This window comes from Calidris pugnax, unplaced genomic scaffold, assembly GCF_001431845.1.
Source record: "Calidris pugnax isolate Ruff unplaced genomic scaffold, ASM143184v1 scaffold70, whole genome shotgun sequence".
NCBI classification, from domain to species: domain Eukaryota; kingdom Metazoa; phylum Chordata; class Aves; order Charadriiformes; family Scolopacidae; genus Calidris; species Calidris pugnax.
In genome coordinates this window covers 767,293-781,876 of record NW_015090862.1, presented here as the reverse complement: position 1 = coordinate 781,876, position 14,584 = coordinate 767,293, and the positions used below count along the sequence as shown (strand labels likewise).

At 43.8% G+C, this 14,584-nt stretch overlaps 1 protein-coding gene across 3 annotated transcripts in view; it reads left to right on the top strand.

Annotated features, from left to right (window-relative positions):
• The window catches only part of PSTPIP1 (proline-serine-threonine phosphatase interacting protein 1), a 59,820-nt gene extending 52,909 nt beyond the window's left edge, over nucleotides 1–6,911 (top strand). For 2 of the 3 annotated variants that reach the window (XM_014944322.1, XM_014944321.1), the window contains exons 13-15: nucleotides 1,025–1,095; nucleotides 2,626–2,726; nucleotides 4,770–6,911. In XM_014944322.1, coding sequence (XP_014799808.1) covers nucleotides 1,025–1,095; nucleotides 2,626–2,726; nucleotides 4,770–4,901 — 304 coding nt within the window. In that variant the 3' untranslated portion in view covers nucleotides 4,902–6,911. The remainder of the gene's footprint in view (nucleotides 1–1,024; nucleotides 1,096–2,625; nucleotides 2,727–4,769) is intronic. The other variant, XM_014944320.1, reaches the window with a different exon arrangement.
• The last annotated feature ends 7,673 nt before the right edge of the window (nucleotides 6,912–14,584 follow it).

Sequence of the window (14,584 nt, the reverse complement as noted above, 5' to 3'; positions counted from 1 at the left end):
TGGCATCATATTTAAAGCAGAAGAGCTTTATATTTTGACAAGCCTCATTACATGGGAAAGACAAGGAGTGGGCTGTGATCTCCCATTTAAAACGTGGTCCAGGCTTGTTAGTGAGCTGATAAGGTTTATACACAATACTTTGCTTTTTCAGTCGGAAACCAGATCTTCTCTACTAATGAATTCTAATGCTGCATCCCAGAGAGTTACAGAACACAATTGTACTGCCATTTAGAATACAAGCGTGCCCTGCATGGGCAAGCAGCCCAGAGACACTCAGTCTGAGTTTTTCCCAAACTGTTGAGCTGGATGTCCATTTTCCGGAAACATTGAGCATTCAGCAGCTGAAAAATCAGACCCTTTAAATATGCTTTAAGCATGCAATGCTATTTTTATCTATGCTTGAGAATCCTAACCCATAGTGTCACTTAGTCTCCAGTACCCAGCTGTGATATAGAAAATAACTAGGGATAGATTTAAAAAAAAAATATTAAAAATTCAAATAAACTCACAGTTTTTAGAAAAGCTCGTTATACAAGCTTTGCATTTTAAATTGTATCAGAGTTTTCCTCAAAGACAAAGAGATTGTAATCTCTTACAAACAACTGCAAATTCTCATCATATTAATATTGTGAAATTGGAGTTTTAAATTGTATCAGAGTTTTCCTCAAAGACAAAGAGATTGTAATCTCTTACAAACAACTGCAAATTCTCATCATATTAATATTGTGAAATATTTTTTGCACCATGAGCCTTTGGATCAACAACAAAACGTTATCTGATGCATGTTATGCACAATTTAGTATGGCTGATGGTTGAGTATTCTGCTGCATTTTTTAAAACATATTTTTAACTGAAGATAAAAATATCCCCAGCAGAAATGAAGGCAGACAGCCACAGGAAGAGGTGACATCTCCCCAGTGCTGCAGCAGATGGAGGGAAGGTTGAGTCAGGCAGCTGAGAGGAAGGAATGCTCATATCCAGCCCTGTTCACTCATTTTGTCATTGGTTTCTCTTGGTCCTGCAGATTTTCCGGACTACTGCATGGAAGCAGCAAAAACAACACAGAAAGTGTCACCCCTTCAGCCCCTCCTCTTGGTATGCCTTCTCCAGGAAATAAGTTTACCAGATGTGTTTGTTTTAGATCACCTTGCTAAATCAAGCTTTGACACGGAGCAGAAATGATACAGCAGATATTCATGTGTTGGCAGTCAAGAGTAAGAATAGTCTGGAAATTAATTTAGTTTAGATGGGTATTAAACAAATATCCCAGTATAAAGCGCCAAATAATCCATAGAATCTTCAAAAACTCTGTCTAGGCAGGGGGAGAACTGTACATTCAGAACAACACGGTCTGACTGAGATATTATTTTTCTCCTAAGGTAGAACACCGTAGCTCTGAAAAGCCCCAGGGAATACATGAAGTTTTTAACAGACCAGATTCATTCCTTAGGAATGCAAATATCCCTCTTGTTTCACAGTTACACTGTCTTATTGTAACCCTTGAAACGAGGCATTTATCAGACAACATTTAAACGGTATTTTGACTATGCAGAAAGTAACAGCTTATGACATTTTTATTGGTTTGATTTAAATGGAAAACATTTTAACTGTGATTCTTGCCTAAAGGAAACAAAAAGCTGGCTTAGAAGAGCTTTAAAACACAGCCAAATCAATCTCCTTTGCCAGGCCTGCCTGCTTGGGCACCCAGAATCGAGCCCGGGCTATCTCACTTGCTGTGTTTGGTGCTCAGCCAGGGGACAGTCCCCAGTGGTACCCAACACCAGCTGGACCTGCCAGGCACCAGCTCGGGCTCCGGCACCCATCGAGCAATGCGGTGTTGAGCAGTTGAGGGTACTCACTCCTGAATTTCCATAGGCTGTGGACAGGAGGGGAGAACGTTCCCTGGACAAGACCTTCAGGAATGGCTAACACTCTCTGCCTTCAGCTTTTTCAACTGCTCCCGTGTTTGTCTGTCAAAATCTGAAAAGTCAAGGAGCTGACAGTGCTCCTTAGAGCAAGACACGGGTTCAGTTGTCCCCACTGAAGAGTCATATATGGGAAACCTCTGCTCACCTCAGTGGCAGGGGAAGCTCCCAGGCAGATGCTGGGAAGGAGTAACAGGTTTCCCTAATTATGACAAGCTGGATTAAAACATCTTCCCAAAAAAATTACGTCAGTGACAAATAGCTGTCTGGGAACTATGGAAACTGCTGCAAAATGTCCAGTGAAGCACTATGTGAGTCACTGAACTGCTAGAATTTTATACCACCAGCAACAACCATTTTAAAGCAGTTTAGTCACAGCATTTCCCTCTTTGGACCATTTGGATTGTGCTTTAGCAGGGTAAACATTTTTCCCAACCAGGACAAGGCTACAGCTAGTTTCTGACCTCCCACAAAGTGTAATGGGTGTATTGTCATCTAATCAATGGGACACAGTTCTTGTGCAAGACTTTACCTACAGTTCACAGCAGCTTTTCTATACATGTACATCTCCAGACAGAGAGAGAACAGAAACCCTTGTATTTGTGAACTCTTGCAGATGATCCCATGCATTTATAAGCAACTGAACTCTTTGTTTCTGTGTGGGTTTTTTTGTTTTGTCCCCCCTCACCCCCGTCCCCAGCAGAGGAGACAGAGAGAGTCTATGCACCGATCTTTGTAAATGAACAAGCTGGAATCACGTCATCACAGGACTACAGAGTACTTTATGACTACACAGCCCAGGTAACGGAAGACTGCAAAATAAATATTTCATAGCATCAGATTTAAAATAGATGATGTTGATCCAAACATCTTGAAAGTGTTAATTCTGAGAAGGAAGTGTTATCTTCACTTCACAGCCAGGGACACCGAGAGAACTGCTGGCTTCTGCAAGTGACCTTGATCAATAATCCCAACACATCACTGTACCATGCTGCCTCGAGATGAAACAAGAACATCTTTTGCAAGTGATTACACATTTGTAATCGCTCCTAAATTAGTGCTGAGCTGTTACAAGCTCCTTCTAAAGGTACAGGAGACCACAAACGCAAGGAAAACTTAATTTTTTTAGGGCATGATGGCTATGTATGCAATATTGTGCATTCTGAACTCACATATATTGTGAAATGTTCTTCTCAGGAAAATGGCTACAGATTCCTTGTGTAAGAATGTGCGAGAGATGCTTATCTAAGAAATTCTTAGATAAGAATTTCTATTTATCTCACTTATCTGGAGAGTCCTGCTCCAGTTTAACACCCTGGCTTTAGCTGAGGTGCTCTCCGTGCTGGAGAGGATGGAATCCCCATAAATGACACTCTTTCCCTGTACTTCCATGTTGCAAGTTGCAGAATCACAGTGGATGGGTCCAGGTACCAAAAGACTCTTATAAAGAGCAGCCCATGGGTCCAGGTACCAAAAGACTCTTATAAAAAAGACTCTTATAAAGAGCAACCTGCATCCTTAACTGGGATATTGAACTCTCACTGGCTTCAGACCTACCTAGGCATTGTACCATTACCAAAGGTTATGAATGGACTGGTTATGAATATTTTCTTATTCAGATGGACTCTAAAACCTCTTGGACTCTCGCTAAACCATTAGCCTCCCCTAATGGGACTTTTACAATTTAATTACATGTCAGTTTAAAGGTTCCTTTTATTAGCTTTAGATTAGCAGAAGGAGCAGCATCCAGAAGTGCAGACAGACCCTTGCACCAAGGGGACTGCTATCAATAACCCACACTGAAGAAATGCTGACATATGACAAAACCTGGTAGCCAGATAAATTATGAAAACAGAGAAAGGGCTGGAAAGGAGAGCTTTCTCTAGGTACAGCAGTGTTCTGACACCTTTATTATATGTTCTTTGTTTTGCTTTGTTCTAAACCCTCTTTTATTATTTGCCTGAAATTTCATCCAAGCACAGCTGAAAGCACCTCACTGTTAATGCCAGTTCCCCTGAGGAGACTGCGGGATCTCTTTATCATATCCCTACTCCAGGAGGTGCCTTCAAAATATGACACACATGGATTTTGCCTGCTGAGAAAAGAGCCTGTTACTACTTTTAGTATACTGTATATTGAGGCCTCTCGCTTTTCGAGTCCGTTCTTACCTACTCAGGTACATTAAATTTAGATTTAGCTGATGCATCAAACATATCTGGAAGCCTCTCCTGCCCTGTTTTCTATTTTACTACACTGCGGGTAGCAAAGTGGTTTCCTATGGAAAATAGGACAGCACCACTGAACAGACTGATAGCTGCTGGAGAGCTCAGCAATAGTTTACTTGCAACTATTCCATTTGTCCCAGAGATAAAAGTTACCTATCTCAGGAAGAGTCCTGGTACCTCCACTGGTCACCTCTGTTCTGTATTAAAAAAACTGAGAGACTTATTTAAAGCCTGGATTAGTAGAGACACTGCTTTTATCTCCCTTGGGAATTAAGCTGTGCACTGTTTTATTTAGCAACACCTGCAGACTACAAAAGGGTCATGGTTAGCTGGGTTAGGACAGTCAGATTTAACCCTTTCCAGCCTTCTCCAATGATACAATAGTCAAGTTCCTCAGGACTAGACACCATGGGGACCAGAGAAATTTGAGGATCTTAGGAAATAGTCATCTTAGTAAGCACTTAATCTCTCATTGTCTGGTATTGCAGGCTCTTTCCCAATCCAAATGACACTGGCAGACTGTTGATGGAAGGCAGCGTAAAAAAACATCACCAGATACATGCTTGGGCTCTCCTGTACTCTCAGGCTCACCACATTTCCTTTCCCTGTTTCCTTTCAGAATACGGATGAACTGGACATCAGTGAAGGAGACATTGTAGTTGTCATTGAAGTAAACGAGGACGGCTGGTGGACAGCAGAAAGGAACGGGCGGCGAGGCTTTGTGCCTGGGTCTTATCTTGAAAAGCTTTGATGAGAAGAAGCTCCAGTCCTCAGACTTTAAAAATATTCTATTATGGAAAACAAACAGCACACAAGGTCTGCTTCAGCTGACCGAGGGCAACCCATACTGTCTTCTACAATAATCAACTGACCATGCTTTTCTTGTCCTCCTGCCTCATCCCAGCACCTCCTGGCCTACGCTGTCTGCAAAAACTGTCTTCACCTCACAGAGACTAGGACTTGCATTTCTTACCACAGCCCTTCCTACCCTCAGCACACTGTGTCACAAAGCTTGGCAAATCTGGGAGGAAAATCCCACCCAGAACTTAACTGCACTGAAAGAAAAAGATCAAGGAAGCAAGTGCTGTTTCTCCAGGATGGATCATCTCCAGGCAGCCTATGAGCCACTCTCATGGTCACAGTAGCCACGTTCTCTGCCATGGATCCCCTCCTCTCACTGCACAGGCCATGCAAGCATTTTTGATAGTGGGGTGGAAAGCACACTCAAAAAGCAGATAGCTTTGATGTCACAGGCTCTTAGCTGTACAAAGCAAGGAAGAAGCTCTCTTAAGTTCCTTTTAAGAGCCCTCTTTCAAGTTCCCCTTACAGCATGTGGGTAACCAGGGAGAAAGGTGGGTAACCCTCCACTCTTCTTTATCAGAGTCACTGAAGAAAACATGAAAAACAATGAATGCAGTTGGAGAGAAAAACCTGAAGGACCAAGATGCATCAGTAGCAAGAAAACATAAGGCACTCCTCATAACGGCCATCTCCTAATACAATGAAATTCCTGCTCTCCATGGCTCTGCTTTGCACTGGATTCTGGGGCAGCAAAATATGGACAGATGATGAGCCCAAGGCTTGCTTGCCTTGGTTGGATGGTTTCCCCGACAATTCCTTTGGATTTTTCGTCTTTAGAAAAATAACAACAAACCCAACAAATAAGCAAAGCCTCCAGCAGTGCTGCACTGCCCTCATCCCTCTCCTCCGAGCTCCAGAGAGAAGTGCCAATTACCTCTTCTGCAATCTGCATACCCATGTCATCAGTGCATTCTCCTTTCAACTCCTCTGTCCCCCTGGCTGATCCCTTCCTCCTCTTCTGCCACAGGATTTTCTGTATCTAAATGCTATCTAAAGCCTCTGCATCTCTGGGATTGCTGGCACAGACACATCCTGGTTCCTCTCCAGGCACACGTTAAACACCCTTGTTCTTCAACAAACCCCCTTCAGAGAGGTCACACTGTGCAGGTTCACTGTATTTCACAGATTTTGGTGCTATCAGTCCTTCTAGTTTGGTATTTAAGAACGTTTCCAACTGCCACTGTACTTACCAAGGGATCAATAGGTATTTTTTGCCCTTCCTCCCTTTTCAGTATTTTGTCATGGTTTAAAAAGAAAAAAATAAAAATTGGTGACTTAATCTGAAGCAGAGCGCGCTATTTCTGGGGGCAGAATGACCTTGTTGGCCAAGGTTTCAGGTCTTAAAACCAAACCAAGTCAATGAAAATGAATCAAATTGCTATCCAAAAGGCACGGAGCAGGGAGGAACTGTTGGTTAAGACACAATGGGAAGTACAAAGAGAAATCTAGAAGAAAAAGCCATAATGGTCAATGCAATTATTCCTTAAGTGAAACAGAATGAAGGTCTTGCTTCAAGAATGGAATAAAAGGTGCCACAGGCCCTTTTTCTTCACTTCCCTGCAGTCCTGTGCACACGAACACTTGTCTTTCCCACACTTTCCCAAGTTATTATGCAGCAAATCTTCATCAGAGCTGAAGAGCTCTTAGTACCTTGCCTTAGCACAGGCTCAGAGGAACTGCAGAAACTTGAATGGCATTTAAGGCACTTAGTTATACAAAGAGTAGTGCTTGTTCAGGCTGAAGATTTTAATGACAGGTTTCCATGACCAGGTCTGAACTGAGCAGAGATAGATGGTCCACAACAGCCTTCAACTAGGCCAACACACTGTAAACAGACAACTACAACAGCGCTCGTTATGTACAGGATGAGAGGAAACCTAAAGTATGAGAGATTTAAGGTATTTGCTTCCTGAACACTCAGTTTCCCACAAGGAGAACTGTAATAAATAAATTGTAGTTTAGCTTAATTGAAAAAAAACAACCAACAAACATTGAGATACATCGCCTCTATTTATGTGTGACACATGGAACTTTTGCCAAGACTCCTGGCTTCTCTAGAGGCCCAGAGAGCCTCACGTGAGACACTGCAGTACCCAGTCCTGGTTACCCTCAACCCCTGTCCCAGACCATCTCTGCTGACGTGTACCACAGATACTAGTGGAAGGGCGACTGCTGTTCCTACTCCATCAAATCAGTTCATATTTTTGCTGTTAAACTCAGGAAACCGGTTTCCTTTCTACCTATCTCTTCTCCTATTGAGTAAACACTGTTGTAAGCACAAGTGGCTATAGATATTTCAAAATCTACCCGGTGTCATCGCATTTGTGTCCCACATGCTAACTCCAGACTCTTCAGGAAATGAAAAAGCAGCAGCAATGTTTTCTCATTATTTCTCTGCTTTACATTGAAGAATTGGGCTGATAAGTAGCTACCAAGCCATAGGGCAGTTTGCCCTATCAGTGTGGCAGCACTTGTCAGAAATAGAACAGAGATATCAAGAAATACCCACACTCTCTGAGTTACACCCACATTTTAGGTTTCATCCACCCCCCTTGTCAGTAGGAAATGCAGGAAGGTCAAGTGTAGGTTACAGCAGTAATAATATTACCTTAATAACAATGTTTCCTTTCCAGCTTGGTAACACTTGAACAACAACACTGACCCACTCAAGTAATCATTTAATTTTCAGGAAAGATGGGAAACAGAAACTTCCACTTTCATTTTTGATTACCATTTTTTTGGCAAGGAGGTGCTAAGCAGCAGGTAGGTATAAAACTGCAGTGGCAAAGCTATGTGTTTGTCAAGTTAACTCCTTAACACGAGAAGCTGGTCACAGAGAGCAAGGAACATGTTTTTGCCAGCCACTCTGCAAGAGGGGAACCGTATTACCGCCCTATAGCCTGTGGCTGGTATGTACATACAGACAAATTAAAGAGAAGTGACAATAAAGTTACTGAGACATTTTTGACTTAGCGCTGCAGGACTTCAGTTTGCACAACAGACAACAAGTATTTCATGTTGAATAATTTCAAACCTGTAACTGTTAACTTGGAAATTTTGCCTAGGCCGTAAGAAACAGGCATCATCTATCCCTGAAATATGAGCAACAAGAAAGATTGGGAGTCATTTCCTTCACAAAGCACAACAGAATAGAAAGGGACTGAGGTTGACACCTGCTGCTCTTCTAGATAAATGTTGGATTTGAGGAACATGGTCATGAGGTTGATAAGAAAATCTGTAGTGGTAATCTCTTCTATTATTCCTTTAACCTCAACAACAATTCAAAGGTTGGGTGCAGGCAATCCAGCTCAACAGTACCCTTAAACCAAACCCAGATATGCATATTATTCTCTTTTACCATGTTATTATTAATTAAGGAGCAGAAGAGAAAAACCTGTTTGAAAATAACATTTAACCAACAACCATATGTAACTGGGAAATGCCTGTAAGAGCAGCGTGAGGCCCATCTCTGCACAGAACAGATTTCAGCTGCTGCATATGGCATTAAGAGCCCACAAGCCAGTAGTAAAACTTGGTCAAACAAAGCAATGCCAGACTAGAAATAGAGATATCAAGGAAACCCAGCTCTAGGACAGCCAACAGTCAGTGCTTAACCACAAAGAAGGGACCTCCTGCCAGGCTCACAGGTCCTTTGCCACAGCCAGCCAGCTTCTGGCATTTTTTACAACCAGTCAGTTGAAAGGAAGAAATCAACGCCTCTGGAGCCGAGCAGTCAGCAAGAGCAGGATTGTTTGCCACCTCGAGGACCATTGCTTGAACTCTGTGTTATGAATAACCTCAGATACTTCAGCCAAAGTGTTGACATATCATATACATAAGACATAAAGAACAGCAACTCTTACCTTGGATTCCTTCTCGTCTTGCTTCTCTAAGAGGTGCATTCGAGATCTGAGTCTCCTTTCCAGAGGTAATTTCCTAGGCAAAGGCTCCTGACTGCAGCTCAGGCCTCACTGATTACTGAATGCAGTTTAAGTGGAAGCACACAGATGCCAAGAGGAGATTCATTACAAGCCAGGCATCAGGTGGTGCCCAATAGGAGCCAGGTTGGGCAGTAAGAAACAGCTAACCTAAGCACTGGTCGATAACTAATACACTTTCTTTTCTGCTGCTCCGTAACCTCTTGGCTGTATCACTGCTCACTGGCTTAACTGTGCAGGCTTACAGAGCCCAGGGGACTCTGCACCAGTACTGTACAAACACAGTCTGCTGCACTGAGAGGTCACTGTTAACCTTCAGTGTGGGCCGGCAACAACTCTGCACGGTACAGGATGAATGGTAAAAGCCTGAAAAGCAGCCTCTGCTGCTCAATACCTCCCTTTTCCCTTGCTTTGTTGTTCTCCAGCTTGCAGGGCTGGGGCAGTGAAAGCAAGGGCAGTTACCAGCCTCATAGCTACCCATGCTTCGTGTGTCCTCAAACAGAAACTACGCTCTTTTCTAGTGAGCAAGGAGAACTTGCTCACTAGAACTTGTCCTTATCTTGGCCTTCACCCCAAGATCCACAGCTCCTTTCTGCCATGGGGTTATGGGCACAACCAAGTGGTGAAGCCTCTGATGTAAAGCAGAGTTAGCTGTTACAAAACAAAACTAAAACCAGCATCACTACCTTCCACCAGCAGCGTTCACCAGCTTCTGATATTAACGACAGTTCTCATCACAGTTGGTTTCATGGTGCAGCTGTGCTGTGTTGGGCATGCTCACTGCAGCTGAGGTGAGAGCAGACAGAATGCCTGGGGTTTTGCTCCCCGGGAAGATGGAGATAAAGCTGTGAGTGAGGTCACAGTGGGCTTCTGGAATGTCAAGGGCTGCTAGGGACCTTCGGGGGGCTGATGGACTGGTTTTTCCAGGGGAAAGGATGTGGAGTAACGAGAGATTGAAAGAGAACAGGAATTAGCATCCTGCCTGTGACTAGGTTATTAACAAAATGACAATGTCCCTTCTACTGAAAGAAAGCTGAACAATGAAGAGGGCAAAGAACTTTTAGTCAAGCTGTTAGCCATTATCTACTCTTTGCTAGCAATTATCTAATTTCAGTGGCCAGCTCACAGTTTGGATGAGGGAAACTCAGAGCCACAGTTATCTCCAGATTTGTGCACTCCTGGCTCACACGCAGTGCATGTTTGATCTGTTTCTAGAAAGGCCAGATAATCATATTTCCATCAAATTAGCCAGTGCACATGGTACAGTGCTCATCCTGTCCTTCCACCAGCTATTAGAGGACAGCTGACACCTGATCTGGCACAAAGCTGCTTGGTGCAACATTAAGGGCACATTTGCAGCCTATCACTGCTGTGTGCCATGTGGCTGCAGCATTTCTGGCTGACACAAGGGCCCGAAAAGGCAGATTTACAGTGTCGTCATATTCTGACAGAAAGCTGACTGTATCTTGCTTTTAGATATAAAACTCTAATACAGGTCACTAAGACCTGCCAGTAAAACTGGGAGAAATCAAACTCAACATCCCCAAAACTTTTAAGAGGAAAGATAAAATCCTCCAAAATCACTGGGCAAAGATAAATGGGTTTAGAACATTGCTACAGTTTTATAGCCAGGGATTTCCGCAGATCCTCTGGAGGACAAAGAAGGCACTGAGACAACTGGGGAGGGTGAAGAGGGAACAGACAAATATCATAAGAGGTTGTTTGAAATCAGAAGGAATTTTACTTGTTAGATCTAAAAGAGCCAGTGTTGTACAGATTTAAACACACAGAACAGTACATATAATCCCAGCTTTGCTGCCTTTACCAGAATTCAGCTAAACCACCAAATCAAGTGCAGACATAAGGAGAAGTAGCAAGTGTGTTAATTGGTGAATGAACTACAACCGCATCAGTGGTGCTTTGACTTAAATTCTCTTTGACTTTGAAATTTGCTGCAGCCCCTCCCTCAGGGTAGACACATAGCATAGCACAGCTATAGAAATTCTAGCCTAAACTTGAATGAAATTTCCAGAGTGTGGGATGACACAGTTGGATTGTTCATGGAGCACAGGCTAAACCCTTTCATAAGAAAGGGACTGACTTTGTGAAGCAAAATTACGACTTTCTCCAAAGTCATACCTCATACCTCAGTTTCCCCCTGCATCACAGGCAGTTTGTAAAGCACCTTGACGTCAGGAGCTGAAAATCCTTCTGGCATGTTAAGTATTTTGGTGGTTTTTCAATCCCAGACTCAGTCTAAACTAGCTAGCATTGGGTGGTGGGCAGATCAATATTTGCAATGGAAAACCTTGGACAAAAGGACAAATTATATTGTGCACACAGTGTTGTTGCTTGTTTAGTAATATGAGGGGCTGGCTCTTGGGAAGGGGGCTGCAGACATGAGCTAACACTCAATGCAGGGAGCGTGGGGGGGAGTTCAGAACATTCCCTTCCACTTTGCGAGGGCACAAATGCTCAACAGCTGCATCTATGGAAGAATTGTTCTGAAATTTTAAGCCGAAAACAGTCCATGGAGGAACTTCTTGGGAAACTGGTGAACTTTAACCTTCCCGGGATAAGAATGTTAACATAAGTGTGAATGAGAAAGCTTTCAATGGACTGATAGACGTGAGAAATGCTTTGTCTTTAGAGAAGGGCTGCCCAGCCTGCCTTGTGTCTGATCCCCTGTGAGGGAGGCAGACGTGAGCGACAGTGACTTTGTTCTGCTAAGTGGCAGCTAAAGGTTTTACTACGGTCACTGCTCAATTCAGCAGCCAGGGGGGGATTCAAAGCCAAAGAGAAGCTCTTATCCTAGGGATAGACAGGACCCTGAGAAATGCATCCTCCCCGCTCTGCAGGGTCCTGTGCCAGCTTTTTTAACCAGAGGGCTTATCAGCAGAGGCCCCAAATTTAACTTGTGTTTGCTCAGTCTGTCTTGTATCCTCAATGCACCATTTCTTGATGCCACCTTTATTTCCCACCCATGTATACAAACATTGCCAGGCTAAAACGATGGTTTTAAGCTTTTAAAATGGATATTTCATTCAAAGTGCAAGAGCTGTGGAGTGCTGGACTATTAGCAACAAGCATGCTTCCTAAGGATGGGGCATTCTCATAATCCTGGAAGTGCCAGGACTGCCTAGTTCTACAGTATGTACCAGGAAATGAAGCCTTGCCTGGTGCCTGCATGGTGTTTGGTAGAGGCCTGGCACAGGACAACACAATGCAATCTTTGCCAAAGATGACATATTTTTCTCTTGCTCTTACTTGAGAGCATTTGAAGACCACCCCCCCCTTTGCCTGATTTGCTGGCAGCCTCACTCCGTGGCAACCATGAATTAATTTTATATCTTACTGCCTCCTTTGTCCCAGTTGGAGAAAAATGTCAGAATGGTGTTCAAAAGCAGTCTCCTACTTTGGTCTACAAAACAGACTTTCCCATGCAAGGTATTCTAGATGCTCCCAAGCCCCCGCTGCCCCCAAGTCCATGGTTTGCTTAAGCATTTTATTTGCATGAAGAAAATGAATTTCAGTTCTTCAGTCACAGCCTGATGCAAGCACAGGTCTGACATCACTGTTATCCTGGAAACAGCTGAAGTTATTATTTGAAATGGGACAGGAGCCCATTTGGTGAAAGGGGTTGCGGCCTGAAGCACCCAGATTAAAGATGAAAGCAAAGCTGTCCATCCTCTGGAGCATCAACAGAAATATCTCTGGAGCAGCCCCACAGGGCTGAGGCTCACCAGTTATCAGTAGTAACCTCTGTTTGCAGGCTTCCCTCTGGCCAAGAGAGAAGAGGTTTGAACTCAAAAGCTTTGATGTGAAGCATGACCATTCACGGTCAAGAGAACTAAAAAGAAAAATAAAAAATGTTGTCCAGTGCATAGCGCTAAAGAGTTGAAATTTAGCAGAAGTGCTTTTTTGCTTGCTCCAGCAGGATCATGATGTGAGTCTCAGGTCACTAGACTTGAGCTCTGATAGTCTCTCATTTCTGTAGTTAAAGTGTTGGATTTGAGGAACATGGTCATGAGGTTGATAAGAAAATCTGTAGTGGTAATCTGTTCTATTATTCCTTTAACCTCAACAATAATTCAAAGGTTGGGTTCAGGCAATCCAGCTCAACAGTACCCTTAAACCAAACCCAGATATGCATATTATTCTCTTTTACCATGTTATTATTAATTAAGGAGCAGAAGAGGAAAACCTGTTTGAAAATAACATTTAACCAACAACCATATGTAACTGGGAAATGCCTGTAAGGGCAGCGTGAGGCCCATCTCTGCACAGAACAGATTTCAGCTGCTGCATATGGCATTAAGAGCCCACAAGCCAGTAGTAAAACTTGGTCAAACAAAGCAATGCCAGACTAGAAATAGAGATATCAAGGAAACCCAGCTCTAGGACAGCCAACAGTCAGTGCTTAACCACAAAGAAGGGACCTCCTGCCAGGCTCACAGGTCCTTTGCCACAGCCAGCCAGCTTCTGGCATTTTTTACAACCAGTCAGTTGAAAGGAAGAAATCAACACCTCTGGAGCCGAGCAGTCAGCAAGAGCAGGATTGTTTGCCACCTCGAGGACCATTGCTTGAACTCTGTGTTATGAATAACCTCAGATACTTCAGCCAAAGTGTTGACATATCATATACATAAGACATAAAGAACAGCAACTCTTACCTTGGATTCCTTCTCGTCTTGCTTCTCTAAGAGGTGCATTCGAGATCTGAGTCTCCTTTCCAGAGGTAATTTCCTAGGCAAAGGCTCCTGACTGCAGCTCAGGCCTCACTGATTACTGAATGCAGTTTAAGTGGAAGCACACAGATGCCAAGAGGAGATTCATTACAAGCCAGGCATCAGGTGGTGCCCAATAGGAGCCAGGTTGGGCAGTAAGAAACAGCTAACCTAAGCACTGGTCGATAACTAATACACTTTCTTTTCTGCTGCTCCGTAACCTCTTGGCTGTATCACTGCTCACTGGCTTAACTGTGCAGGCTTACAGAGCCCAGGGGACTCTGCACCAGTACTGTACAAACACAGTCTGCTGCACTGAGAGGTCACTGTTAACCTTCAGTGTGGGCCGGCAACAACTCTGCACGGTACAGGATGAATGGTAAAAGCCTGAAAAGCAGCCTCTGCTGCTCAATACCTCCCTTTTCCCTTGCTTTGTTGTTCTCCAGCTTGCAGGGCTGGGGCAGTGAAAGCAAGGGCAGTTACCAGCCACATAGCTACCCATGCTTCGTGTGTCCTCAAACGGAAACTACGCTCTTTTCTAGTGAGCAAGGAGAGCAGGAAGGTGTCCTTATCTTGGCCTTCACCCCGAGATCCACAGCTCCTTTCTGCTATGGGGTTATGGGCACAACCATGTGGTGAAGCCTCTGATGTTAAGCAGAGTTGGCTGTTACAAAAGAAAACTAAAACCAGCATTAGAGTCAATCACTACCTTCCACCAGCGTTCACCAGCTTCTGAAATTAACGACAGTTCCCATCACAGGTGGTTTCATGGTGCAGCTGTGCTGTGTTGGGCATGCTCACTGCAGCTGAGGTGAGAGCAGACAGAATGCCTGGGGTTTTGCTCCCCGGGAAGATGGAGATAAAGCTGTGAGTGAGGTCACAGTGGGCTTCTGGAATGTCAAGGGCTG